The 25962-nt window shown below is 43.3% G+C and overlaps 3 protein-coding genes across 3 annotated transcripts; all 3 read left to right on the top strand.

The window, feature by feature from the left end:
• Positions 1 to 1895: 1895 nt before the first annotated feature.
• On the top strand, positions 1896 to 3856 carry LOC135516161 (uncharacterized). Its single transcript, XM_064940245.1, has 2 exons — positions 1896 to 2382; positions 3051 to 3856. Exons 1-2 carry the CDS (start codon positions 2087 to 2089, stop codon positions 3793 to 3795), a joined length of 1041 nt encoding a protein of 346 aa, XP_064796317.1. The 5' UTR covers positions 1896 to 2086; the 3' UTR covers positions 3796 to 3856.
• A 4985-nt stretch (positions 3857 to 8841) lies between these two features.
• On the top strand, positions 8842 to 17366 carry LOC135516162 (E3 ubiquitin-protein ligase TRIM47-like). The gene is made up of 6 exons (XM_064940247.1): positions 8842 to 9204; positions 9476 to 9590; positions 10532 to 10691; positions 10894 to 11266; positions 15805 to 16044; positions 16169 to 17366. Exons 3-6 carry the CDS (start codon positions 10534 to 10536, stop codon positions 16289 to 16291), a joined length of 894 nt encoding a protein of 297 aa, XP_064796319.1. The 5' UTR covers positions 8842 to 9204; positions 9476 to 9590; positions 10532 to 10533; the 3' UTR covers positions 16292 to 17366.
• On the top strand, positions 17097 to 25594 carry LOC135516160 (E3 ubiquitin-protein ligase TRIM39-like). Its single transcript, XM_064940244.1, has 9 exons — positions 17097 to 17183; positions 18807 to 19034; positions 20608 to 20819; positions 20984 to 21143; positions 21284 to 21379; positions 21923 to 22156; positions 22672 to 22819; positions 24288 to 24314; positions 24518 to 25594. The coding sequence occupies exons 2-9, from the start codon at positions 18825 to 18827 to the stop codon at positions 25054 to 25056; spliced, it is 1626 nt and encodes a 541-aa protein (XP_064796316.1). The 5' UTR covers positions 17097 to 17183; positions 18807 to 18824; the 3' UTR covers positions 25057 to 25594.
• Positions 25595 to 25962: the final 368 nt, after the last annotated feature.

The following is a 25962-nucleotide window of genomic DNA, read 5'->3' as shown; positions in this document are numbered from 1 at the left end:
AGTTCAACTTTACCTACTTAAAATGTTATACATATGTTTTTACATATTTGACATGGGTATTTTACACTATTTGGGTTGTAGTAATTTCTTATCAACCTCATCAATACTGTGCTAAAGGTATATGGATGATTCAAGATCCAAAATAATGTAATAATAGCATAATCCCCCCCCCCCCATAGAGATTTCATCATTGAATGTTGACAGATGCCTTCTGCCAGAAGAGCAGTTCCAGTGCTATATCTGCCTGAATGTATTCACTGATCCAGTTACCAGTCCTTATGGCCACACCTTCTGCAAAGCCTTTATTGGTGGACACTGGAGTGACAGTGAAATATGCCAATGTCCAAAATGTAAGAAACAGTTCTATGTGAAACCTGAGGTCTCCACAAACACTGTTAAATGGCTGGTCATGTTTGTACTACAAGGAAGCTCAAGGCCCCTAAGTCCTGCCTGGCGTGTCTGCCCTCTTACAGTGAGATTCACCTGGAGCCTCATCAGAGAGTGGTGACTCTGAAGAGACACAAGCTGGTGGACCCTGTGGAGAAGCTGGAGGACAGGATGTGTAAGAAGCATCAGAGACTCCTGGAGCTGTTCTGTAGGAGTGACCAGAACTGTGTGTATGTTTTGTGTACTGAGACAGGCCACAAGTGTCACAATACTGTGCCCATTGAGGAGGGAGTCAAACAAAAAGGTAAGAAATGTATTAGATTTATTCAATCATTATTTTCTAGATCTCTCCTTAATTAAAGAAAAACTGAAGGCAATAAACAACTTATCTGGTAGAAAACGGCATACGTAGCATCGATATTCATCAAACATTCTAGTATTAAAATTGACTACAAAGTGTAAATAGGATGATTTTGGTAACAAAGTCAATCTCATCCAAAACGGAGATTTGTAAAATGATTAGGAATAAATGATATGTCACAGAATGAAGGGGACCATAAGTTTTCCTTAGGTTGAGTTTATTTCAATCCTGCCCACAGCTGGGAGCACCGCTGCACCCGACCTGATCAAAATAAATAAATGCCAATAGCTCCAAAATGTCAATTACTTAAAAACCCGACAACAAAAAGATATCAAAATATTGTCCCATTTACATTGTGTAATTTATTGTCCGTTTCTAACTAGCCCCAGAGACAGGCTATCCATAGTCAAACCAACTTTGCCATGGTTGCACAGCGGCCGGCAGAAACGAAAAAAGTTGGCTAGCTAGTCTAGCCTACTTCCAGATACAAAACATGGTTAGACTTGTTCAAGTTATTTAGAAGGATGAGTGACTGTAACTGTGTAGTGTATTGGTAGAGTGAAAGTACAAGTGCTTCCCACATCGAAGAATGCCTCCAAGACACAAATCTCGTTCTCATTCGCATTTCCTAATGAGAATTTAAACTAAGGATAAAGCAAGCAATTCAGCCTTCCTTTAACAGTTGTCTTCGTGCAATATTTACATGCATTTCCCACAGGCTGCGCATAGGTCCACGAAGGCAGAGGCGCAAAAGATTATCCAGGAAAGACACGAATAAAGTAAAGCAAAATATCCCAGACTGTGTCTGACAACCCAAAAAGTTTTGACTACAACTCAGCGGTCTTGGGAGAGAAGGGCTTCCACTCTCGACGCCGTTGCTGGGAGGTGGGAAGTTGGAGTTTCCAAGAAGAGTTGGAGTTTACAAAAAGACTGTCAACAGGAAGAAGGCGGTCAAAAATACTTACGCTTTGAACACACCGACTGTGATTTGCGTTTCGATACACCAGAAGTACATTCATTTCCAATGGAACGCTGCATTTGCCTTGCAGCGTTGCAGAGGCAGTTGCAGTGTGTTCTGTGTCAAATTGTATGCGTAGACTTGACAGAAAGTAGAAAAATATGAATGTTGATTTTTTTTGAACACATATTCAGTAAAAATGTGGGATTACATAAAACAGTTTGATTGCATCATTTCTTTATTTTTTTTAAATTGATTTATTTGCCAAGTATACTATTTATTCGATGACATCCACAAATTAATTGTGAGAGCCTATAATATAATTTCCCTCCAAAATGCAATTATAAATAGTCAATATAGCAGAGTAGGCTCTTTCAACAATGAGACCAACGTTGAGGAAGGTGGTCTTGATCGCGCTGTTGGGCCGGGACCAGCCCCGCCGAAAGCGCAGGTCTGTGTGGGTCCAGAGATGGTTAAAGTCCCGAAAGCAAGCAGGGGAGTTCCACCGTCTAATTCAAGAGCTTCGACTGTTTGTAGAGGAATTCCGAAGTTACTTTCGTCTGGACGGAAGCCAGTTCGATCACCTGCTCCAGATGGTTGGAGCCAGGATCACCCGGATGGATACCAACTACCGGGAGTCCATCAGCCCAGTTGAACGCCTGGCGATTTGTCTCCGGTAAGCTACATCTTTAAAGCCTTTGATACCAAAATTGATTGATATTTGATACATTGTTTTTATGTGCTAGCTAAAGGGCTCTAGTTAATAGTCCATATTTGACATCAGATGTACTTTTACAGAATGTTCATTGGGACTATAACTTTTCCCTAAATTGGTTTATAATCCTTTTTAATTATGCAATGTTACCAAATGAAAAGAACGTTGGCTTCTGCCCTGATGAAGGTAGGCTAGTCTTCTCCAGGACCCATACATTCTTATTGTACTCATACACTCTTAAGAGAAAAAGGTTCCAAGTGTCCTTCTGCTTTCCCCATAGGATAACCATTTTTGGTTCCAGGTATACTACATGGAACCCAATAGGGTTCTACTTGGAACCAAAAGGAGTACTACCTGGATCCTAAAAGGGATCTCCTATGGGGACAGCCAGAGAAAGTAGACAGTACCATTCTTTCTAAGAGTAGAGTTGGCCTGGAATACAGTTTATTGATATAGTCATAGACTGAATTGTACTGTTTCAAGGCATTGTTAATGATGGTTGATGAGTATTACAATATAATTAGTAAAGCATAATAAACAGTAATGAGGTAGCAATATGAGTAGATATAATATGTGGGTGGAATTCAAGTTATACACAATATTGATCATTATTTTCAATTATATTTTAGATTCTTGGCGACAGGGGACTCCTACAGGACCATAGGATTCAGCTTCCGAGTTGGACGGTCCACGGTGGCAGGCATTGTCCCCTCTGTGGCACAAGCCATTTGGGACTGTCTGGTTGGTGAAAACATGCCTGTCCCCAAGGAGGAAGACTGGAGGACCATCACTGCCGAGAACCTGGAGAGGTGGAATTTCCCCAACTGTCTTGGCTCCATTGACAGGAAACATGTAGTAATCCAGGCTCCACTGTGCTCAGGTTCACAATTCTGCAACTACAAGGGTATATATTCAGTTGTACTCTTGGCTGTAGTAGATGCCATCTACTGCTTCCGTGTTGTCGATGTTGGTGCTTACGGCAAGGGAAGTGATGGCGGGACCCTCCGGGACTCTGCCTTCAGCCAGGCACTTCAGGATGGCACCCTGGATATTCCACCACCTGCATCACTCCCTGGGGCTGAAGACCTGGGACCTGTTCACCACGTCTTCGTCGGCGATGAGGCCTTCCCTTTAAGACCCAACCTCATGAGGCCCTACGCTGGACGCCAGCTGCCATTGCCAAAGCCTGTAAGGATCTTTAACAAACGACTGTCCAGGGCAAGGTTAGTTGTTGAATGCGCCTTTGGGATTCTGGCAGCCCTGATGGAGAATGTATCGGAGAGTGCTTGGCCTCAGCCCCTCAAATGTCGATGTCTGCGTGAAGGCCACATATTCTCCACAACTACCTGCGGAGGTAATTTAAGAGCCCCTTAACACAAAGGTTATTTTAAGAACCATCCACCGTTGTCCATAAAATTGCATTTTTTCCCCCAGATTACTTTATGTATCATTGTCTTTCTTCATTTGGAAGTTATATTTAAGTGAAATTTGGGAGTAAAGACCACACCTTAACCCCTTCCCTCTCCCATTAACGTCAGTATTATACACACCTGGCATGGTACACCAGGTGAGCGGGAGCACTAATTAAGGTTATACGACATACAGTTAATATGATAACAAAGGGAAAGGGTAACCTAGGGTCCATACAAATAGTACAGTTTTTTACCACCATGTTCACTGGCCTGACAAAATACAGGTGGGGAAAAAACTAATTAGGAAGAGAATGTGCTTTTACTTTCATCTTGTCTTAGACCAGCAAAGGTGTAGGGAAGAAATAAGCAGATTAAGTCTAAACTAGATATTAATAAACAATTGAAACAACTGACTATGAAAACATTATAATTGAATAAGTATTCAAGTACAGGAAAGAACATGACAGGTATGTGTGTTGTAAAAATGTTTAAAAAAGTACAACTATTGAAAGAGGTGTGTGTGCGTGTAAAAAATAAAAAATAAATGAATGTGTAATCTGTTTTTATTTTTATTTTTTTATTTCACCTTTATTTAACCAGGTAGGCTAGTTGAGAACAAGTTCTCATTTACAACTGCGACCTGGCCAAGATAAAGCATAGCAGTGTGAACAGACAAAACAGAGTTACACATGAAGTAAACAATTAACAAGTCAATAACACAGTAGAGAAAAAAAGGGGAGTCTATATACAATGTGTGCAAAAGGCATGAGGAGGTAGGCGAATAATTACAATATTGCAGATTAACACTGGATTGATAAATGGTCATGTACAGGTAGAGATATTGGTGTGCAAAAGAGCAGAAAAGTAAATAAATAAAAACTGTGGGGATGAGGTAGGTGAAAATGGGTGGGCTATTTACCAATAGATTATGTACAGCTGCAGCGATCGGTTAGCTGCTCAGATAGCTGATGTTTGAAGTTGGTGAGGGAGATAAAGGTCTCCAACTTCAGCGATTTTTGCAATTTGTTCCAGTCACAGGCAGCAGAGTACTGGAACGAAAGGCGGCCGAATGAGGTGTTGGCTTTAGGGATGATCAGTGAGATACACCTGCTGGAGTGCGTGCTACGGATGGGTGTTGCCATCGTGACCAGTGAACTGAGATAAGGCGGAGCTTTACCTAGCATGGCCTTGTAGACGACCTGGAGCCAGTGGGTCTTGCGACGAATATGTAGCGAGGGCCAGCCGACTAGAGCATACAAGTCGCAGTGGTGGGTAGTATAAGGTGCTTTAGTGACAAAACGGATGGCACTGTGATAAACTGCATCCAGTTTGCTGAGAAGAGTGTTGGAAGCAATTTTGTAGATGACATCGCCAAAGTCGAGGATCGGTAGGATAGTCAGTTTTACTAGGGTAAGCTTGGCAGCGTGAGTGAAGGAGGCTTTGTTACGGAATAGAAAGCCGACTCTTGATTTGATTTTCGATTGGAGATGTTTGATATGGGTCTGGAAGGAGAGTTTGCAGTCTAGCCAGACACCTAGGTACTTATAGGTGTCCACATATTCAAGGTCGGAACCATCCAGTGTGGTGATGCTAGTCGGGCAAGCGGGTGCAGGCAGCGATCGGTTGAAAAGCATGCATTTGGTTTTACTAGCGTTTAAGAGCAGTTGGAGGCCACGGAAGGAGTGTTGTATGGCATTGAAGCTCGTTTGGAGGTTAGATAGCAGAGTGTCCAATGACGGGCCGAAAGTATATAGAATGGTGTCGTCTGCGTAGAGGTGGATCAGGGAATCGCCCGCAGCAAGAGCAACATCATTGATATATACAGAGAAAAGAGTCGGCCCGAGAATTGAACCCTGTGGCACCCCCATAGAGACTGCCAGAGGACCGGACAGCATGCCCTCCGATTTGACACACTGAACTCTGTCTGCAAAGTAATTGGTGAACCAGGCAAGGCAGTCATCCGAAAAACTGAGGCTACTGAGTCTGCCGATAAGAGAACAGCAAGAGCATGTATTTTTGGCACAACTGCAGACCGATACAGGGACTACTCATAAAGCCTAGAAGTAGTAGGGAAACTTCAGACATGGCCACAAAGACAGAGAGGGCAGGGTACTGGAGATCTGAGGTACGAACAGGTGTGTTTGTGTATCTGTCTATGAAATAAGGAAATAATATGTAGCCATAACACAGCTAAACAAATGGCCCCTGGACGTCACGGACCAGTCGATGGAACATAACTTCACAAAAGGTTTCAACACACATTTACATTAGTTCATTTAAGCTATCCATTTAGAAACAAATTACTTTATGAATTGACTGAATTTAAACAGAACTGACGTGTGTGAAAAGGGAGGTACTCCTCTCCTCTTCCTGTCCTTCCTGTCCAGAGACTCCATTTCTGAAAGGGAAGAGAAAAACAACACATACAACTTAACATAATATGACACAATAAAAGGTGAGAATTCACCTTGTATAGTGTAGGTTCATGATTTACATCCAGTGGAACAGCCATCCTTTACAATAGTGCATCTAAATCATTTAAGGGGGGGAGAAGGATTACTTATCCTATCCTAGGTATTCCTTGAAGAGGTGGGGTTTCAGGTGTCTCCGGAAGGTGGTGATTGACTCTGCTGTCCTGGCGTCGTGAGGGAGTTTGTTCCACCATTGGGGGCCAGAGCAGCGAACAGTTTTGACTGGGCTGAGCGGGAACTGTACTTCCTCAGTGGTAGGGAGGCGAGCAGGCCAGAGGTGGATGAACGCAGTGCCCTTGTTTGGGTGTAGGGCCTGATCAGAGCCTGGAGGTACTGCAGTGCCGTTCCCCTCACAGCTCCGTAGGCAAGCACCATGGTCTTGTAGCGGATGCGAGCTTCAACTGGAAGCCAGTGGAGAGAGCGGAGGAGCGGGGTGACGTGAGAGAACTTGGGAAGGTTGAACACCACTGGTTTGGATGAGTTGTGGTTTTAATGGCACAAAATAAGCCCATTGACAGCTTTAGTCTCGTAATCCAGACGGGAGATGACAAGTGCCTGGAAGGACCTGCGCCGCTTCCTGTGTGATGAGGTCAGAAATCTGCGGATGCAGAGCATGAAACAGGAACGGGCCATCCTGATGTTGGTTGAGAACAAAGGGTGTTGTCCAGGATCACGCCAAGGTTTAAACTGGGAGGAGAACAATGGAGTTGTCAACCGTGATGGGAGATCAAAACAAGCAGTCCTTCCCCGGGAGGAAGACAGCTCCTCTCCGATGTTCAGCTGGTGGTGATCCGTCATCCCATTTCTGACAAAGATGGAACCTGGAGAAAAAAAGAACATACAAGCTTAACATAAATGACACAAGAGACCATGTGAGATTTATGACAGAGCCAAGTGACTTGGTGTATAGTGTAGGTAGTGGACACCATAGATATAGGAACAGTGTGTTAAAGTTGGTAATACTTGCTGTTTACTCATGGAATTTGTATTTCAGATCAATATGACAGGCAGATATTTTGACAGCAAACTGTTTTAGGAGATTTTCTTACCCAGAAACAACAGCTATACATTTGCCTCATATTAATACTTTGATCTGAAATACCAATTAACCTACATGACTATACTGTAAAAATGACCTACTTTACTTCACTGTCGCACACTTATGACACTACCTGTGATGTGGAGAAAAATGTACCATTGAACTCAGCTTCGAAAAGCAGCTGATACATTTTAACCTTGACTGCTGCTTTTTTACTGAGGCAGCCTCTTCAGTGTTGGCACAAGGCTCATGGCAAAGAGGGTCTCTCCATTCTCCTTCCTGTGAGCATCAGGTTGGGCTGCATCCCTCTCGACGGCTTGGTGGAGAGCCTCTGCTGAAATGAGTTGAGTGGATCTGGGGGCTGGTACCTCCGATGACGCCTGGTGTGACGTTGTTCCTCTTCGTTTCGCTCTCTGTTTCTCTCCACGGCCACATCCTGTTCAACGAGGTCCTCAGTGGTCACTTCCGTGAGGTTCATAACAATCTCAGGTGGTCCTAGAACCAGAGGTGCTTCCTCCATTTCATCGTCTTCCATGGCTGCACCGGTGGTGGTCATACTCGTGGATGATGTTGTAGAGGGTCTCACTCCACCGGTGGAGGTCACATTTGTAGGTGACGTTGAGGGTCTTGATGCACCGGTGGCAACGACACTTGTGGATGACGTAGTAGAGGGTCTGGCTGTAAAATTGCCACTCGTTGCCATAGGCACAATAAATGGATCCAGAAAAGAAAGAATGTGGCAGAAGCACCAAGGCTGCTGACCTAGACCTCTTCTTCTCTTTCTCTGCCCTTCTCTCTCTCGGATACCTGTCCCTGTGTCCTCTCCACTTCCTCCTACAGTCTTCTTCTACATAGACATGAACATGATAAGCCAAACCATTACCTAGCATAACTATAGTTATTAGATAGCTATCATGGACATGTCACCTACTGTACACATAGACACACACCAGGTTATCTGACCAAATTATCAGGGGTACAGTAGTAGCTACCATTTTTATTACTATTTATACAGCATACACACTCATACTCTTTCAAATATGATTATTTGGTAAAGTTATCAGGGATAGTAACTAGCATAATTTATTTGACTACTTCTTTCACACATACACCTCATTGGCTTGGTTAGATAGCTAACGCTAACTAGCCACATCTAGCACCAGCTCACTACTAAACTGACCTGGCAATCCTACTATCGTGGACACTTGTCTCCAATCAGCATTTTTTTTTGTGTTTATGTCCCTGTAGCTGTCGGCAGTTGTGTCAAAAAATACATGGTTTTGAGGATACTGCGAAAATGACTCTCTCCTCCATGTGTCCAATCGCATGCGACCATTTGCAAAAGGTACCCGCATCCGTATAGTTGCGTAGGGGCGCAAAATGTTATGCAGCAGTGATGCAATGACGTAGACGGGGGGTGTTCGAAGCGTCCGAGAAGAGTCGGTGTGTGTGTGTGGATTACGAGAAAGGACAGGTGTCTTTTTTTATGACGTGCTGGTAAAGTCACACATCTACTTATTCTTTGGCTTTTTCTCCGCCGGGAATCTTTACCCTTATGTTTAACTCTCCAGCATGAAAAATAAGTCTGAGTCGTTGGTCATTTTCATATATTGGATAAAGAAGTACAAATACAGGTTGAGAGCTCTATCCAGTAGCGCGAAGTGAAGATACAGACACCGCGAAAGGTGTTAACACAAAATTAAAGGACGTGGCACACTTTACTATTTTCCTCTGATGTATTGAAATCCGGAGGTGTATGTAGATTCTGTTACCTCATAACCTAACGTCGCAGACGTAAAAGAAACGCATGAAACTACATCCCGTACAAAAAGCCCGGAAAATGTAGTTGTTGGTGACAGAGGTTCGTTTCCTGATGACAAGCAATGATAAAAGTTAGAAAGGAATTACAAGTTGTCACTGCTGAGATCACGTGTGTGTGAAATTATGCCTTATTTTAAAAATATATATTTTTTTTATGTTGTGTATGTAAGATTTGCAAGAGTGTAAAGTACAACTGATTAGAGTGAACGAGGAAGGAACAACTCCACTTTAGGGAATGTTTATAAGAATATGTTTCTAAGGATGCTGCAATACAGCTCGTTCAGAGTCCACATGGATTTCCCCTTTACCAGCAGTGACAAGGCGTATCCTCCCCTTGTGAGAGTACTAGTTCATAGCACATACACATTTGTGCCACTATAAGCCTAGGACCTGACTTGACAATTCGTCATCCTTGGCACAGAGCTGGTAAGTAAAATGAGTTTTGGATCATTTATATTATTAGATGAACATCACTAGTATTAATAAATGAAAGTACTTTTCATTTGATGTTTTTCTACACTGTGGTGCCATGCTGTATGTGCCTGTAGAAGGAGTTAGAGCCAGAGGTGGGGGAACAGTTGCTAAAAGTAAGCTGTCATCTAACATGTGTATGTGGTCATTTGCTTCTGTTGTGGTTGATGGATGCTGTGCCTTTTTTGAAGCCTAGTTCAGGACTAAAATACACATTCTGTGGAGATTCTCCATTAAAAGTGCTTCTTAGTCCAGGACTAGTTTTAATCTGTGTTTGGGGAAACCTGCCCAATAAGTGTTCCTATTAAAGTAATCCAAAGAGCCTCAGCGGTTCTGTGGTATGTTTTGTTTGTATGAATGGCTATGGACAGTTTCCTGTCCAATGGCCTCTAGTCACTAATGGGTTAACTATCTCTGTTCCAAGTCACAGAGGAAGCAGCATTATCACTAATGTTCAGATTACACTGAGGATTTATAAAGTGTTACACAACGCACAGTTCCGGGAAGACTTTTTCTTTATATGGGGTTGCATGCATCCTAAACGGCACCCTATTCCCTTTATTGTGCACTACATTTGAACAGGGCCCATAGGGAATAGGGTGACATTTGGGACTCAGCCATGGCGTTTTATAACCATGACTATGATGACATTGTGATCTTGCATTCCTGTGTATGAGTGTGTCAATTCCCAGATGCCGCCTTCCTTTAGTTATCTGTACAATAACTATAACAAATGTAGCCAATATCCTACAACTGATATGCTTCCAAACAACGCTCATTTTTTCAGGATGTTTCTTCTTCTCTATACCCATGTACCAAACCATTTCCTGATTTCACTCCAAAAAACCCAAGTTCCTCCACGGGAAGATTTTCAATTTACTCTGTTCTATTCTCAGGGATGTCTGCACTGCCTCAATGCTGCATCTGTCTCGATGACTTCACCAATCCAGTCTCTATCCCCTGTGGCCATCGCTTCTGCCTGGGCTGTATCGGGGAGTACTGGAGACTCCATGGTGCCTGCCAGTGTCCTCTCTGTATGACATGTTTCCCCATAAGGTAAAAAGCCACGCATTGACACACACACAAAACAGTAGGAGAGGCGCTGACTGAATAGTACATTAAATACACTATATAATAAAAAGAAAGTTGCGCACTTAATATAATGCTCAACTCCAAATAGTTGAATGTGTATAAAATGGGTACATAGCTATAGAGTGTGTGCAACTTTTACACACTTTTATACCACTTCCCCTATCAGGCCACAGCTAAAAACGAAGCCAACCCTACATAATGTTGCACCGCGGGAGGAAAACCAAGCCGCACTCAGAGCAGGTGAGGTGCCCTGCGATATCTGTCCAGAAAAGCAGTGTAGAGCAGTGAAGTCATGTCTGGTGTGCCTGGCCTCGTACTGTGAGATGCACCTGGAGCCTCACTACAGGGACTCGGCTCTAGGGCGCCATCCACTGGTCACTGTGTGGAAGAACCTGGATGAGCCTGTCTGTAGACTCCACGGGAGGCAGTTGGCCAGGTTTTGTCGGAGCGATCAGACCTGCATCTGTGCTGTGTGTGTCCAGACTGATCACAGGGGTCATCGGGTGGTCACCATCGCCATGGAAGCAACAAAAAGGAAGGCAAGACAAATACATTAATATGTTGTTTTTTGTGTGGAAAATTATAGTTAGCATGTTGAGATTTCACATTGCATTCATTCAACAGTTTATGTACCAAGTCTGTTGCGTAGAGTAGGCCAGAAGGCTCAACTGAAAAACCTTAACTCAAACTTAAGCCTATATTAAACTTAAACTCTACCATATAAAACGCTGGCGGAGCTGTAAAAGCACTTCTGTGCAAGTGTGCTTGTTTACATAGTGATTCTGAAAGAAAACCGTACTGCCACAAACAAGTATACATTATGGGGACAGCTAACCAGTGCTCAATGAACAGCTTAATGAGAAAGGCCCCCCCCCCCTTGAACTGAAAGAGAGGCTCATTTTGTAGGGGAAGCCCCTCCCATCAGAACACACCGAACTCATGAATTCATTAAAGCCATGACAAACATCAAAGCCTACATTTTCCACTCAGCTAAACATATCAAGAAATATTGTCATTGAACCTTTGGAATTGGTTTATCATAATACAATATAATCACAACATAACACATTTACATAACCCTATAGCTACTGACATGGTATCTTTCAATACACCCATTCACATGAACCGGAGCTGGGCACTACAAACCCAGCCTGATTGCCGTAGTTCGGGTCTTGGGAGTCATTTTTACTGGGTCTTAGTTATTGTGATAGTACTACAATGGAAGGCTCAAAGCCTGTTGGCTAATGGGCAGGAGTTCAAGCAGTTCATTGTAGACATGCCTGCTAAGCCTGATGTGATTTGTGTGCAGGAAACATGGCTCAAACCGACTGTGGAGTTTATCGTACAGGGATATGTAGTGGTTCGTAGGGGAGGGGCACCTTCATAGAGCAAGGACTCCCTTACAGGATGCTAGGCAAAGGTATTGAACAGGAATATGTGGTGGTTGAGATGAGGGGTGCTAATGGTAGTGAACTACTATAAGATTTAAAGGGAGGGGGAGGGGGGGGGGTGGCCAAGTGATGGAGAATCTGGTGTGCCTGAATGATTGCTGAGGGACCAGGATGGAGCCAGAGGGGAAAAGTCTGTCTTGGACCTCACTCTGGTATCTAGTTCCATGGCTGGAATCTGTGAGTGTGGGGTATGGGGAGGAGTTGACAGTAGGGAGTGATCATTACCCCATAGTATGCACAGTAGGCCGGAGGAAGCAGGTGGTGTCAGTGGACGGAGTCGGGAGGTTGGTTGTTTGGAAGGACAAAGTGGGATCAGTTTCAGGAGTTGAGTGAGGAGGTGATGGCTCGGGTAGATATGAGAGGGGATGTGGATAGTATGAATAACTGGGTGAGAACAGCTTTAGTGGGGACAGCTACTGACGCTATACCTAAGAGTTCAGGGAGGATGAGGAGGGAAGCAGTCCCAATGTGGGGCATTGGTGAGGAGCAGGAACAGGGCATTTGGAGTACGGAAAAGGACGCATAACTTCCACCATCTGATTCAGTATAAGCAAGCCCAGGCTCTGGTGAGGAGAACTGTCTGTCAGGCCAAGAGGTCACGTTGGTTCTGTGACACCATTGGAAGGGCGACGGATAGATGTGGAGGTGGGGGGTTGTGGGGGATGATTGAGAGGATGAGTGGGGTCAAAAGGGAGTAGGATTATCCCATGTTGACGAGTGGGGAAGGATGTGGCAGTAACAGATGAGGAGAAGGCAGAGATGATTTGTCACAGGAGGGGTAGTGGGGAGGAAGAGAACGAGAGAGGAGCATCCTGGAGTGCTGGATAGGAGAAAGGATGCAAATGATGCGTTGAATGCACCATTTGACATGGCTGAGATGGAAAGGACAATGGGTACGGCTGGGTTAACTCCACCTGGGAAAGATGAGGTGCACTATGTTATATTGGCCCGTAGTGATGAGGCACTGGATAAGGTATTGGTGTTGTACAACAGAGGGTGGGAGGAGGGGAGACTACCAGCCAGCTGGAAGGAGGCAGTAGTGGTACCAATCCGGAAGCCAGGGAAGGACCCAACAAGGCCAACAACCTATCGGCCAATAGCTTTAAAATCACATGTATGTAAGATTATGGAACGTCTGATTACGGAGAGTCTAACTTACTTCCTGGAGAGCAGGGGGCTAGTATCACCACATCAGAGTGGGTACAGGAAGGGTAGGGAAACTATGGACCCAGTGCTCTGCTTAGAAGCGGAAGTCAGGAATGCTCAGGTGAACATGGAGACTGTTGTCGCTGTCTTTTTTTATGTGGAGCAAGCATATGATATGATGTGGAAGGAGGGGTTGTTAATCAACCTTGATCTTATGTGGTTAGGAGGAAGAACGTACAACTGGATAAAGGATTTCCTGTTTGGAAGGTCTATCCAGATGAGGTTGGGGAAGTCTCTATCAAATCAATGTTTATTTGTCGCGTGCACCGAATACAACAGGTGTAGACCTTACAGTGAAATGTTTACTTACAGGCTCTAACCAATAATGCAAAAAAAAGGTGTTAGGTGAACAATAGGTAAGTAAAGAAATAAAACAACAGTAAAAAGACAGGCTGTATACAGTAGCGAGGCTATAAAGGTAGCGAGGCTACATACAGACACTGGTTAGTCAGGCTGATTGAGGTAGTATGTAGATGTGGTTAAAGTGACTATGAATATATGATGAACAGAGAATAGCAGTAGCGTAAAGAGGGGTTGGCGGGTGGTGGGACACAATGCAGATAGCCCGGTTAGCCAATGTGCGGGAGCACTGGTTGGTCGGGCCAATTGAGGTGGTATGTACATATGTACAGGGGGCGGCAGGGTAGCCTAGTGGTTAGAGCGTAGGACTAGTAATCTGGAAGGTTGCAAGTTCAAACCCCCGAGCTGACAATGTACGAATCTGGCGTTCTGCCCCTGAACAGGCAGTTAACCCACTGTTCCTAGGCCGTCATTGAAAATAAGAATTTGTTCTTAACTGACTTGCCTAGATAAAAAAATATATAAAAAAACATGAATGTATAGTTAAAGTGATAAATGATCAACAGAGAGTAGCAGCAGCGTAAAAGAGGGGTTGGGGGCAGCTGCCTAGTGGATAACGGTACACCACAGGGGAGCATGAGTCCTCTGTTGTTCTCAATCATTATCAATGATGTTTACTCTCAGGTACGGCCAGATATTGGGAGGATGTGCAGATGATGGGGCCTTATGAAAGAGAGGAAGAAATGTTTCATACATAGGCAAGAAGGTACAGGAAGCAATTGATGAGGTAGAGCGGTGGGCATTAATGTTCTGTACCAGGAGGAAGGTGAGAGATGAGGTATGCTTGGTTATATGAGGAAAAACTTGGAGAGGGTGGTTTCTTTCAGGTTCCTTGGGGTATAGTTTGACACTAGACTGACCTGGGCAGAACACATTGAGAGAGTGGTAGGGAAATGTAAGAAGGTGGTGCTGTTTGATGGGGAAAGAGTGGGGGGCTGGGCGTTCCTCATTGAGGAATGTTGCATTGATCCGATCTGTAATAGACCTTGGCAGTATAGCGTATGGTTCGTCAGCCCGCACCTCATTGGAAAGGCCAGATGTCATACAGGGGCAAGGACTCAGAGTATGTAGTGGGACGTTTCAGACCTCCCCATTGGCTTCACTACAGGTGGAGATGGGGGATATGCCATTGCAGATTTGGAGACCACATCTGGCAATTGATTATTGGGTCAACCTACCGGGACAAGGGATTTTACAGGCATGCAGGGAACATAAGCGAAGACAGAACACGGTGCGGTGGGTGGGTAATGGCGACTTTTTTAGTCTAAAAGTAGCTTTTCCTATCAATCCTCCATGGCTACTCCCACCTCCGGTAGATGATTTAGAAGTGTTGGAGAAACTATAGGAAGGTGAGGAGGGTGTTGATCCGTCTGATTTGTTTAAGAGATGTCGGGATACTGTGTATCAGGATTTTGTGGCCATTTACACAGATTGATCAAAAGGTCAAAGGACAGGATGTACTGGGTCAGCATTTTTAGTAGTCCTTATTCCAGCATACCCGGAAGCTACAGAGACGGAGAGAGAAACCGAAACAAATAGAGCGGTGATCCAAAACATTGAGTACAAAAAACATCACTTAGATTAAACATGAAAGCTTGCCTGCGAATTCTTCATACCATACCCAGCTGTTACTGACGGGAGGTAAGAGTGATGTGTGCAATGTATGACCTGAGATCGCTAAATGAACTTGTGTCGACGCACGTTGCTAATGTAGCTGAAAACGGAGCAGGGATGGGGAGATGAGTGTGGGTGTGTTAGTTGACCAAATCCTGCCCGACTGCCAGTGACGAACTTCTCCGTCACAAAGTCATTAAATATTTTTTTTTGAAATGTACAGAACATACACCTAACATTCAGAGATACTGTATCTGTAAGAATCTGTACATGCATCCGTACATACAGTCTGTACTGTAAGCGATTCAGGGTTTTCAAACATTAGGCCAAAATGCAGATATGATTTAACTGAGTCCGCAGATATTTTTAAACGTTTTTTCCCAACTTAGAGAGTTGACTGATATTGTAAGTTCTTCTGATTTTGAAGTCCACTGACTCATCCACAGGTTAAGCTAAAGAAGTCCATGATAAAGTTTCAGCAGATGATCCAGGAGAGACTGAAGAAGATGGAGGACCTCCAACAATCAGCGGAGCTCGTTGAAGTGACTGAGGAGAAACAGAAAGCAGCAGAGAGGCGGGCTGAGGGGCTCGTCAAAGAGATGGAGCAGGAAATCACCGAGCTACAGAGGAGAAGCACTGCGCTGGAGCAGCTCTCACACACCGAGGACCACCTCACCCTTCTACAAGTCAGTGTCCCCATTTCCTGTCTTTATAAATCAAATGTTAACATTTTTGGCCAACATATATATATACACAAACGAGCCCAACAACAAGTTGTTACTCTTTTTGACGGGTTTCCCCCCTCTACAGAGATTTCCATCACTGTCCACTCCTCTACACAACAAGGACTGGTCCCACATCATCAAGTCCCTGATCCAAGAACTACAGGGGAAACTAGAAATATCCTCAAGAGATAGTAGAAAACTACATTGAGCCTCCTCCTAAAATAAGACATGTCTTTTTACTCAGGAACATTTTATGATTGTTTAACATCGTTCAGCCTTTTTGTCTGTCCTCGAGTGATTTTTACAATGAGAAATATCGGGAACTATTTATTCATTGTAACCTTGACTTAGCATTTTACCAAAGGAAATGTGACTTTAATATGTATCACCTATGCGTATGTCGAGATTATCATTGTGCCTATCCTATCCACAGCGTGCAGGCATGGTTGATTATGTATGTCTTGTTACAATTTGACCAGAGTAAATGTGAATGTGATTTTAATATATATATATATATTTATATATCATTTATCTTAGAATTTATTCAAAATGATTAGCACCGTGCCAGAGAATGTATGACCACCAATCAAGTATTATGCAGGGTTGTACGAATGTGATTGTGCATTTAGCAGAGTTTGTCATTGGATTAAGTAAATACTGTAGCCTATCGTTAGCCTAATGGAAAGGTGTTTGACTTTCAATTCTCAAGTAAAAGAAACTGCATGCGCATACCAGAGGAGACGGATGGAAGTAGCTATAGAAGGATGGGGTCATTGTAATGGCCGGAATGGAATCAATAGAATGGAGTCAAACGTGGTTTCCATATGGTTGTGTTTGATACCGTTCCACTTAATTCCATTGCAGGCATTACAATGAGCCCGTGCTCCTCCCACCAGGCTCCTCTGACACACACGCATAAACAGGTTTTCCACACACCCATTCATAGGCCAATTCTACTACCGTTGAATACATACCTCCTTCACGGAAAGGGAACTGGTCATTATTTTAGCTGAAATGAAACTCAAAGTAGAAAAGGAATGGGACAAAGTAAAGGATGCCCATATGAGCCCAGAGTAAAGGAAGTTCACATCATCTGAAAGGTACTGGCAATACTTTCTTTGTTGCATATATAACCGAGTGTATTACTTTTAAGTGTACATCATTCTACTGTCAGGAAATTAGTTATACATGTAATTTGTAATTGATTGTTTTTGGTTGATGTACAATGTAAGTATGATTGACACGTACAATGCTTATACATGTAATAAATGAGATGAAATAAGTTTCTGTACTATAGATATACTTATTGTACATTTTGACACATTACAATAATTACTACAATGTTTTTCTAATTTCTGTATCAAAACCAGTCAACAATTTCCCTTATTTAATAACTGTTTAAAATATAGTTAAAACATTTTTTTTTTAAAGTACACTTCTATCATATACTGCTATTATGTTTCCTGTTTGTGGTTGTTTTATTCTTTGTGTTCTGATTATTGTGATACGGAAGTTACTGTAGGTACACAAGTGCCTTCGGGCTTGTCTCATTACCTAGGTGCGCCAGTCAGACCATCTGTGGGCTTTCCCGCATGTCTGTGTGCTTACTGCTCACTCTCATTTGGCTAATTCATTTACCTCAGTAGACAATGTACTCTGGAGTTTACCGTACTCCGACCACCAGAGGGCAGTAATTCACTAATTCAGTGGTGCAACTACCTTCTAGAATCTCCAAAATTGTGACTTGTGGGTAGTTAAAAGTAAGACCAAGAAAGCACATAAACTCCTTCCTTTCATCAAAACTTGAGAGGCAGCATTGGAAAGAGATGACGTCGCTGATATGCTTTTAGTCTCTCAGTGAATGATGAATACTTACCCTGCTGAAAAAAACAGCATATACTCGACTAAATTTTGAGATGGTCCATGCTGTTCTGATGCTGTTCAAGCTGGTATGACCAGCATGTTCTATCTGCTTATGCTGGCCAACCAGCATCATCTAGCTGGTTAGGCTGGCCGACTAGCTAGTCAAGCTGGTATGCTGGTGACCAGTTTAGGCTGGTGATGCTGGTCCATGCGGGTCTATACTGGTCCAGCATGGTCTAACACGGAACCCAAACAGGCTGCGCACGCGTGCCATGGCGCCATCGTGCATACATGTATTTTGTCCCCCTACACCAAACGCGATCATGACACGCAGGTTTAAATATCAAAACAAACTCTCAACCAATTATATTAATTTGGGGACGGGCTGACCACATCGCTCGTGTCGCGTGCGCGAGCGTTGCAAAACGAATTTAGAAATCTATGTTATTCAATTATTGCACCCACGTTATTCCTCTCTCCTACAGCGTCCATCACAATTACATGCACATGGCCAATTATGCAAATTCGGCAATGACGTCATTTAGCAACTTTTAGGACAGCCAATAGCTACTTTCCTTACTGAGGAGTTGGCAACACTGCTTGCAGGCCTGTTGTCGACACTGTATTTGGGGAAAAATACATCATTAAGCACTTTGATGATGGTTACCAGCATCACCAGCATATGCTGGTCATCATTGCCCAAAACACAGTGAAGTCACCAGCATGATCAGCTGGTCAATGCTGGGGTTTTTTCAGCAGGGTATTAATGATAAATAATGAATCTCCAACAACACCTCTTTCAACTTTTTTATTTATCAAATTGCAGACGACAAACACTCTGAAATACTTGATATTGACAGGTTTAAAGAGCTCCAGACATGGCCTCCTCTTCCTTACACTCCGTCAACATGGACACCCCCATTCTGATCAAGCACTATCTCTACTGCTCTATTTGTCTGGACCTGTTTGAAAACCCCGTCACCACCCACTGTGGCCACAGCTTCTGCCAGTCCTGCCTGGGCCGCAACCTCCACTTGAATGACCTCACGTGCCCCCTCTGTAAGAAACATCTGAGGGGTAACCCGCAGGTGAAGTATTAGTCTTCCTCTTCTTCTTCACGATGCATTCATGGAGAAACTCACAAGTAATAAGGCAGTCCAGACATTTTAAGTGCTAGAAAAACTCAATATAACACATCCTGTCTCAGCCATTTTCCCCACTAGTTGGCAGTATTTACATCAACATAAATATGTCAAATGTGGTTGGGGTGGATGTCTGTTGTGTACTTATTTTTTTTATGTGGGTAATGTGTTGATAATGACACTTGTAACCTTCGTTGAGCTGAATATTGGGATGTCATGCAATGAAAAACCAAGTATATGGATTTTTTTTCAAATCACAAAAATGTGTCTGATTTATGCATACAGACATTGGATGGTGCTCTCATTGATCGTTTCACTGCGTATAAATATCTGGGCATCTAGATTTATGATAGGCTTTCCTTCAAAGAGCATGTAGATGAGTTAGTTAAGAACGGGCTTCTTTTAACGGAACATGTCATACCTTTCGTTCAATAGCAGTAAACAAATAGTTCAGTCGACATTCACTCCTGTCTTAGACTACGGCAATAACATCTAATATGAACTCAGCTGCCACTGTATTGAAGCCACTGGATGTAGTTTCTGCATTATACTTTATTACGGGTGCTACTTTCAGCACACATCACTGGCCAAGTTTGAAGTATCATAGATGCATTGCACACTTTTTTTGTTTATAAATCCCTCTTGCGTAAACGATCACCGTACCTCACTTCTCTGTTATCCTACAGAAATCAGACACGGTCTCGGGGATGGCTGAATAATTTTGCACGCCCAATTTTTCAGTTTTTGATTTGTTAAAAAAGTTTAAAATATCCAATAAATGTCGTTCCACTTCATGATTGTGTCCCACTTGTTGTTGATTCTTCACAAAAAAATACAGTTTTATATCTTTATGTTTGAAGCCTGAAATGTGGCAAAAGGTCGCAAAGTTCAAGGGGGCCGAATACTTTCGCAAGACACTGTAAATCTGCCTTAAGCTATTTTGCACCTTGCTTATGGAATGGTCTACAGCCCTCGAACTCAACTCTGGACCTCGAAGTCAGTTCCATTGCATTTTTTACATTGTTCCCCTCTAACCAGGGACTGATTTAGACCCGGGACACCAGGTGTGTGAGATTAATTATCAGGTAGAACAGGAAACCAGCGGTCATCCGGACCTCGTAGGGTAAGAGTTGAGTATGCCTGAGTCTACCGAGTTCGCTGAAATTGGAGGAATTGGTGCCTCTGAGGCAGTTCAGACGGCTGTCTGAGGACCTTTTTAAGGAAGAACGTGTTTCTTATGATTCTATGCTCGATCTTATGTTTCTATGACATTTTCGATTGTTTGTGGGTTTTTTTTTGCTTGCTTATATATTTTGTCGGTTAAGTATACGTTTTATAACTTTCTGTAAGTCATTGACGTAAATAACATAGTATTATCAGTCAACTCACCGGATAAAATAAGGAATAAAAAACTGGTTTGCTTTTCTTAATTGTCCCTGAGGTGATAAATAAAGTTGTATTAGATTGAATAATGAATGCATAAACAAAGCATAATAGCGCAATACAATGTTACCCACAGGTGAACATCATCCTCAGGTCCCTAATCCAAGAACTGAAGAAGGCCCAGGAAAGTAAGCCAGAGGAGTATTCTGGAGCCTTGGGCGAGGTGGCCTGTGATGTCTGCACTGAGAGGAAACTCAAAGCCCATAAGTCCTGCTTGCTGTGCCTGGCCTCATACTGCGAGACTCACCTGCAAACCCACACCTCTGCAGACAGGCTGAAGGGTCACAGGTTGACTTTGACTTTATTGATTCTTAATCACAATTCATACCATAAGAACTTGAAGAAACTCAGAATTTACATAATAGGAAATAACACCAGAAAACACACTTGGATACACTTGTTTTTTATTCTTACTTTTCTTGATTGGAAAGTGTAAACATGTGTATACATAGGTTGGTGGCCCCTGTGGATGACCTGGATGGGAGGGCCTGTCTGACCCATGGTCGACCCCTGGAGTTGTACAGCAGGGCGGAGGGGCGTTGTGTCTGTGCCCTCTGCATGGAGGAGGGTCACGAGGTCGTCTCCACAGAAACGGAGTGGGACAAGAAGAAGGTGAGGTCATAATTCCTAAGGGTTCAATGATGGCTATGTGTATAGTATTGGGTGAGTCTGAATTGCGTGATTACTACATTAATAATGATAAACTAATGTATGATTCCTTTTTCTTTCCATGTTTTTTTTTCATTTACAAGGGTGAGCTGGGCAGCAGCCTGGCTGAGATGCAGGAAAGGATCCTGGAGAGAGAGAGAAAGGCGGAGGAGATCAGGGAATCCATGGACCTCTGCAAGGTGAGTCCTGAGTGATTCAGAGTGAGGTACTACATGTCTACCTGCCAGCACAGAGCTGTGCTGTAACAGTGCTCTACAAGGGAGGGAGGGAGGGAGGGAGGGGGAGGGAGGGGGAGGGAGGGAGGGAGGGAGGGGGAGGGAGGGAGGGGGAGGGAGGGAGGGGGAGGGAGGGAGGGAGGGAGGGAGGACTGCATGCACAAATACATTAGGTATATGCCTGCAAGGGGAGTCCTGTGTGAGTCAGAGTGAGTTACTACAAGTCCACATGCAGATACAGAGGTGGAGCACTGTAGCAGTGAGACAGTTAAACATGAGACAGAGAGACCCGTTGTACACAGAGAGGGACAAGAGGTACAGAGTGTGAGACGTGCATACAGAAAGAGAGCTGGAGACATGAGACATACGGTACACGCACAGACAGTGAGACAAGCACAGAGAAAAGCCAAGTGAAAAGTGAGACTGACAGAGAGGCAAAAAAAGAGAGGGAATGAGAGAGACATTGAGGTGATACTGAGTTGTTGTCCACCACCTCTATCCCTTTAGGCCCAACTGGACAGGGAGAGGAGGGAGATAGACTCTGTGTTTGAAGTAGTGATGACCACTGTAGAGGAGACCCGGCGAGAGGCTCTCAGGCCCCTGGAGAAGAGGCAACAGGACATGGAGCGAGAGGCAGAAGAACTCACCCAAGAGTTGCAGAAAGAGATCAGACAGCTGAGAGACATCATCGGTCAGCTGGAGGACGTTGCTAACCTAGAGGATCACATTCACTTCCTGCAGGTGAGCGACTTTTCTTGAACGTTTAACCCTTTTGCTCTGTGAGCGGCATAGATCATCCACAAATGGTTCCTCCCGGCACTGTATCACTCTAGTTGACTGAACAGCCTACACGCTGCTCGCACTCACTCTGTATTGGGCTGAAGTGATTGAAAAGCCTGCAAGCTACTCACATTGTATTGGGGAAGATGACTGAACAGTCTACAAGCTGCTCACACTCTTTATTGCGCTATATGATTGAAGAGTTTGCAAGCTGCTCGCACTCTGTATGGGGCTAGGTGACCGAAAAGTCCGCAAGCTGTTCCTAAGTTGGTTGATGCATGTGTTTGTGTACCAGTATGTGTGAAATGCATGGATTGTACTGGACTGGGTGACTATTGTCTGTCAAATTGTTTTTCGAATTTGATTTATATAATTATACACTATAATGATACAATTAAATAAAACCGTTGAATCATCTTTCTCTGTGACTGTCTCTTTTTCCCTCTCTCTTTCCTCTCCGTCTGTCTCTCCACCAGACCTTCCCATCTCTGTCAGGGCTGGGTGACGGTAGAGACTGGACTGAGGTCTCACTTGATACTGAAGTCTCCTTTGGTACAGTGAGAAGCAGCCGTTCAGCCATGATGGAGAAAATTGAGCAGGAGCTTGAGAAGCTCTCCTCGATTGGTAAGATGAAAACAGTGTTGAAAACCATACATATACGGTGCATTCGGAAAGTTTTCACATCCCTTGACTATTTCCACATTTGGTTTACGTTACAGCCTTTTTCTAAAAATGGATTAAATAAATACATTTCCTCATCAATCTACACACAATACGCCATAATGACCAAACGAAAACAGGTTTTAGATTTTTTTAGCTAATTTATTTTTACCTTATTTACTTAAGTATTCAGACACTTTTCTATGAGACTTGAAATTGAGCTCAGGTGTATCCTGTTAGAATTGATCAGCCTTGAGATGTTTCTACAACTTGATTCGAGTCCACCTGTGGTAAATTCAATTGATTGTACATGATTTGGAAAGGCACACACCTGTCTATATAACATCACACAGTTGGCAGTGCATGTCAGAGCAAAAACCAAACCATGAGGTCAAAGGAATTGTCTGTAGAGCTCCGAGACAGGATTGTGTCGAGGCACAGATCTGGAGAAGGGTACCAAAAAATGCATTGAAGGTCCCCAAGAACACAGTGGCCTTCATCATTCTTAAAGGTTCTGGAACCACCAAGACTCTTCCTGGAGCTGACCGCCCAGCCAAACTGAGCAATCGAGGTGAAGGCCTTGGTCAGACAGGTGACCAAGAACCCAATGGTCACTCTGACAGAGCTCCAGAGTTCCTCTGTGGAAATGGGAGTACCTTCCAGAAGGATTACCATCTCTGTAGCACTCAACCAATCAGGCCTTTATGTTAGAGTGGCCAGACGGTAGCCAATCCTCAGTTAAAAGTACATTTCAGCCCGCTTGGAGTTTGCCAAAAGACACCTAAAGGAATTAGACCATGAGAAACAAGATTATCTGGTCTGATGACAACAAGATTGAACACTTTGGCCTGAATGCCAACCGTTACGTCTGGAGGAAACCTGGCACCATCCCTACGGTGAAGCATGGTGGTGGCAGTTTCATGCGGTGGGGATTTTTTTCAGCGGCAGAGACTGGGAGACTAGTCAGGATTGAGGGAAAGATGAATGGAGCAAAGTACAGAGAGATCCTTGATGAAAACCTGCTCTAGAGCACAGGACAACGACCCTAAGCACGCAACCAAGATAACGCAGGAGTGGCTTCGGGACAAGTCTCTGAATGTCATTGAGTGGCCATGCCAGTGCCCGGACTTGAACCCGATCGAACAATAAATGTGATATTTCTTTTTTTTGCAAAAAAAACAACAACAGAAACATGTTTTTGCTTTGTCATTATGGGGTATGGTCCCCCCATTGATTAGGGAAACAGCACTTGAATCCATTTTTGAAAAATGCTGTAATGTAACAAAATGTGGAAAAAGTCAAAGGGGTCTGAATACTTTTTTAATGCACTGTACATTTTAGACATATAATCTGCATACATTGCTGTATTCTTTGTTTAGCTTTGTCATACTACAATTGACCATGACAGGCCAAAAATGTGTTTCTTCCACAGAACTTGAGAGGATCCTGAAGTTTGCAGGTGTGTATTGTTACATTTCAGGGTAGTAATACATTAGTATATAAAGACTTCAATCTTCATTAGCATACATCGATCTCAACCACATTCACTTTGTAGTAGGCCACATTTTAACTTCATTCAGGCCAACTCATAGGCCTCGTACATGCCCAAATACTGTGCTGTATCTTGTCATAACAATAACGTCCATATCTGATATTACTCAGTTGATGTGACCCTGGACCCAGACACAGCCAACTTACAGCTGGTTCTCTCTGAGGACGGGAAAGAGGTGAGAGACGGAGGGAAGATACAGGACCTCCCTGACCGTCCGGATCGCTTTGATCACTTCGGCAGCGTGCTGGGGCACAACGTGTTAACGTCTGGGAGATCATACTGGGAGGTGGATGTTGGTAACAAGACGGGTTGGGATCTGGGAATTGCAAGAGGAGATGCCAACAGGAAGGGGCAACTCTCTGTGAATCCTACTAATGGTTACTGGGCAATAGTGCATTTTAATGGGGACCAATACGGAGCCTTGGGGGACCCTCCTTTTCTCTTGTCACTGATGGAGAAACCCCAGAAGGTGGGGGTGTTTGTGGATTATGAGGAAGGGTTGGTGTCTTTTTATGATGTGGAAGCTAAGGCTCATATATATTCTTTCACTGGGTATTCCTTCACTGGGGAAATGTATCCATATCTCAGCCCACATCTTCTGAATGGGAAGAAGAACTCAGATCCACTGGTCATCACAGAAATAGGCTGATCAATCATTGTTTGGCATTGAAGGTGAAAGACTTGTTTCAGGCTAGGATTAGGGCAACAGCCAGGTTTAGGGTTGGGTTAGGGTCAGATACAAATGTTGTACTTTATTACACATATAAATATTTTAATTAATAGTTTTGTACACAGTGCCTTCAGAAAATTCACACACTATTTCCACATTTTGTTGTGTTACAGCCCGGATTTAAAATGTATTAAATTGAAACGTTTTGTCACTTGCCTACACACAATACCGCATAATGTCAAAGTGGAATTATATTTTTAGAAACTTTTACAAATTAATAAAAAAGGAAAATCTGAAATGTCTTGAGTCAATAAGTATTCAACACTTTGTTATGGCAAGCCTAAATAAGTTCAAGAGTAAAGATTAGCTTGACAAGTCACATGGACTCACTCTTTGTGAAATAATAGTGTTTAACATTTTTTTTACGACTACCTCGTCTCTGTACCCCACACATACAATTACAGTGCCTTCAGAAAGTATTCATACCCCACGTTATTCCACATTTTGTCATGTTACAGCCAAATAAAATACAGAAATATGTCATTTACGTAAGTATTAGCACCCCTGAGTCCATACTTTGTAGAAGCACCTTTAGCAGTGATTACAAGTGTGAGTCTTTCTGAGGAAGTCTCTAAAAGATTTCCACACCTGGATTGTGCAACATATGACCATTTCTTTTTTGATGTCATAAATACACAAACAAGAAAACAGCGAGTTGCAAAAATAAATGGCTTCCAATCATTTCTTTAACCTAACTATAGAATTTCAAACTAATGCAGCCGCTCTACAGTTGTTCAAATGTACAGTATTATGCAACTAAGTAACAGTATTTTACTTTGTAAAGTTACTAGTTGCAGTGTTCTCATTTTTGTATAATGCAGGATG

This window comes from Oncorhynchus masou, chromosome 27 (genome assembly GCF_036934945.1).
Source record: "Oncorhynchus masou masou isolate Uvic2021 chromosome 27, UVic_Omas_1.1, whole genome shotgun sequence".
In the NCBI taxonomy this organism is placed as follows: domain Eukaryota; kingdom Metazoa; phylum Chordata; class Actinopteri; order Salmoniformes; family Salmonidae; genus Oncorhynchus; species Oncorhynchus masou.
This window is presented reverse-complemented; position numbering and strand designations above follow the sequence as displayed.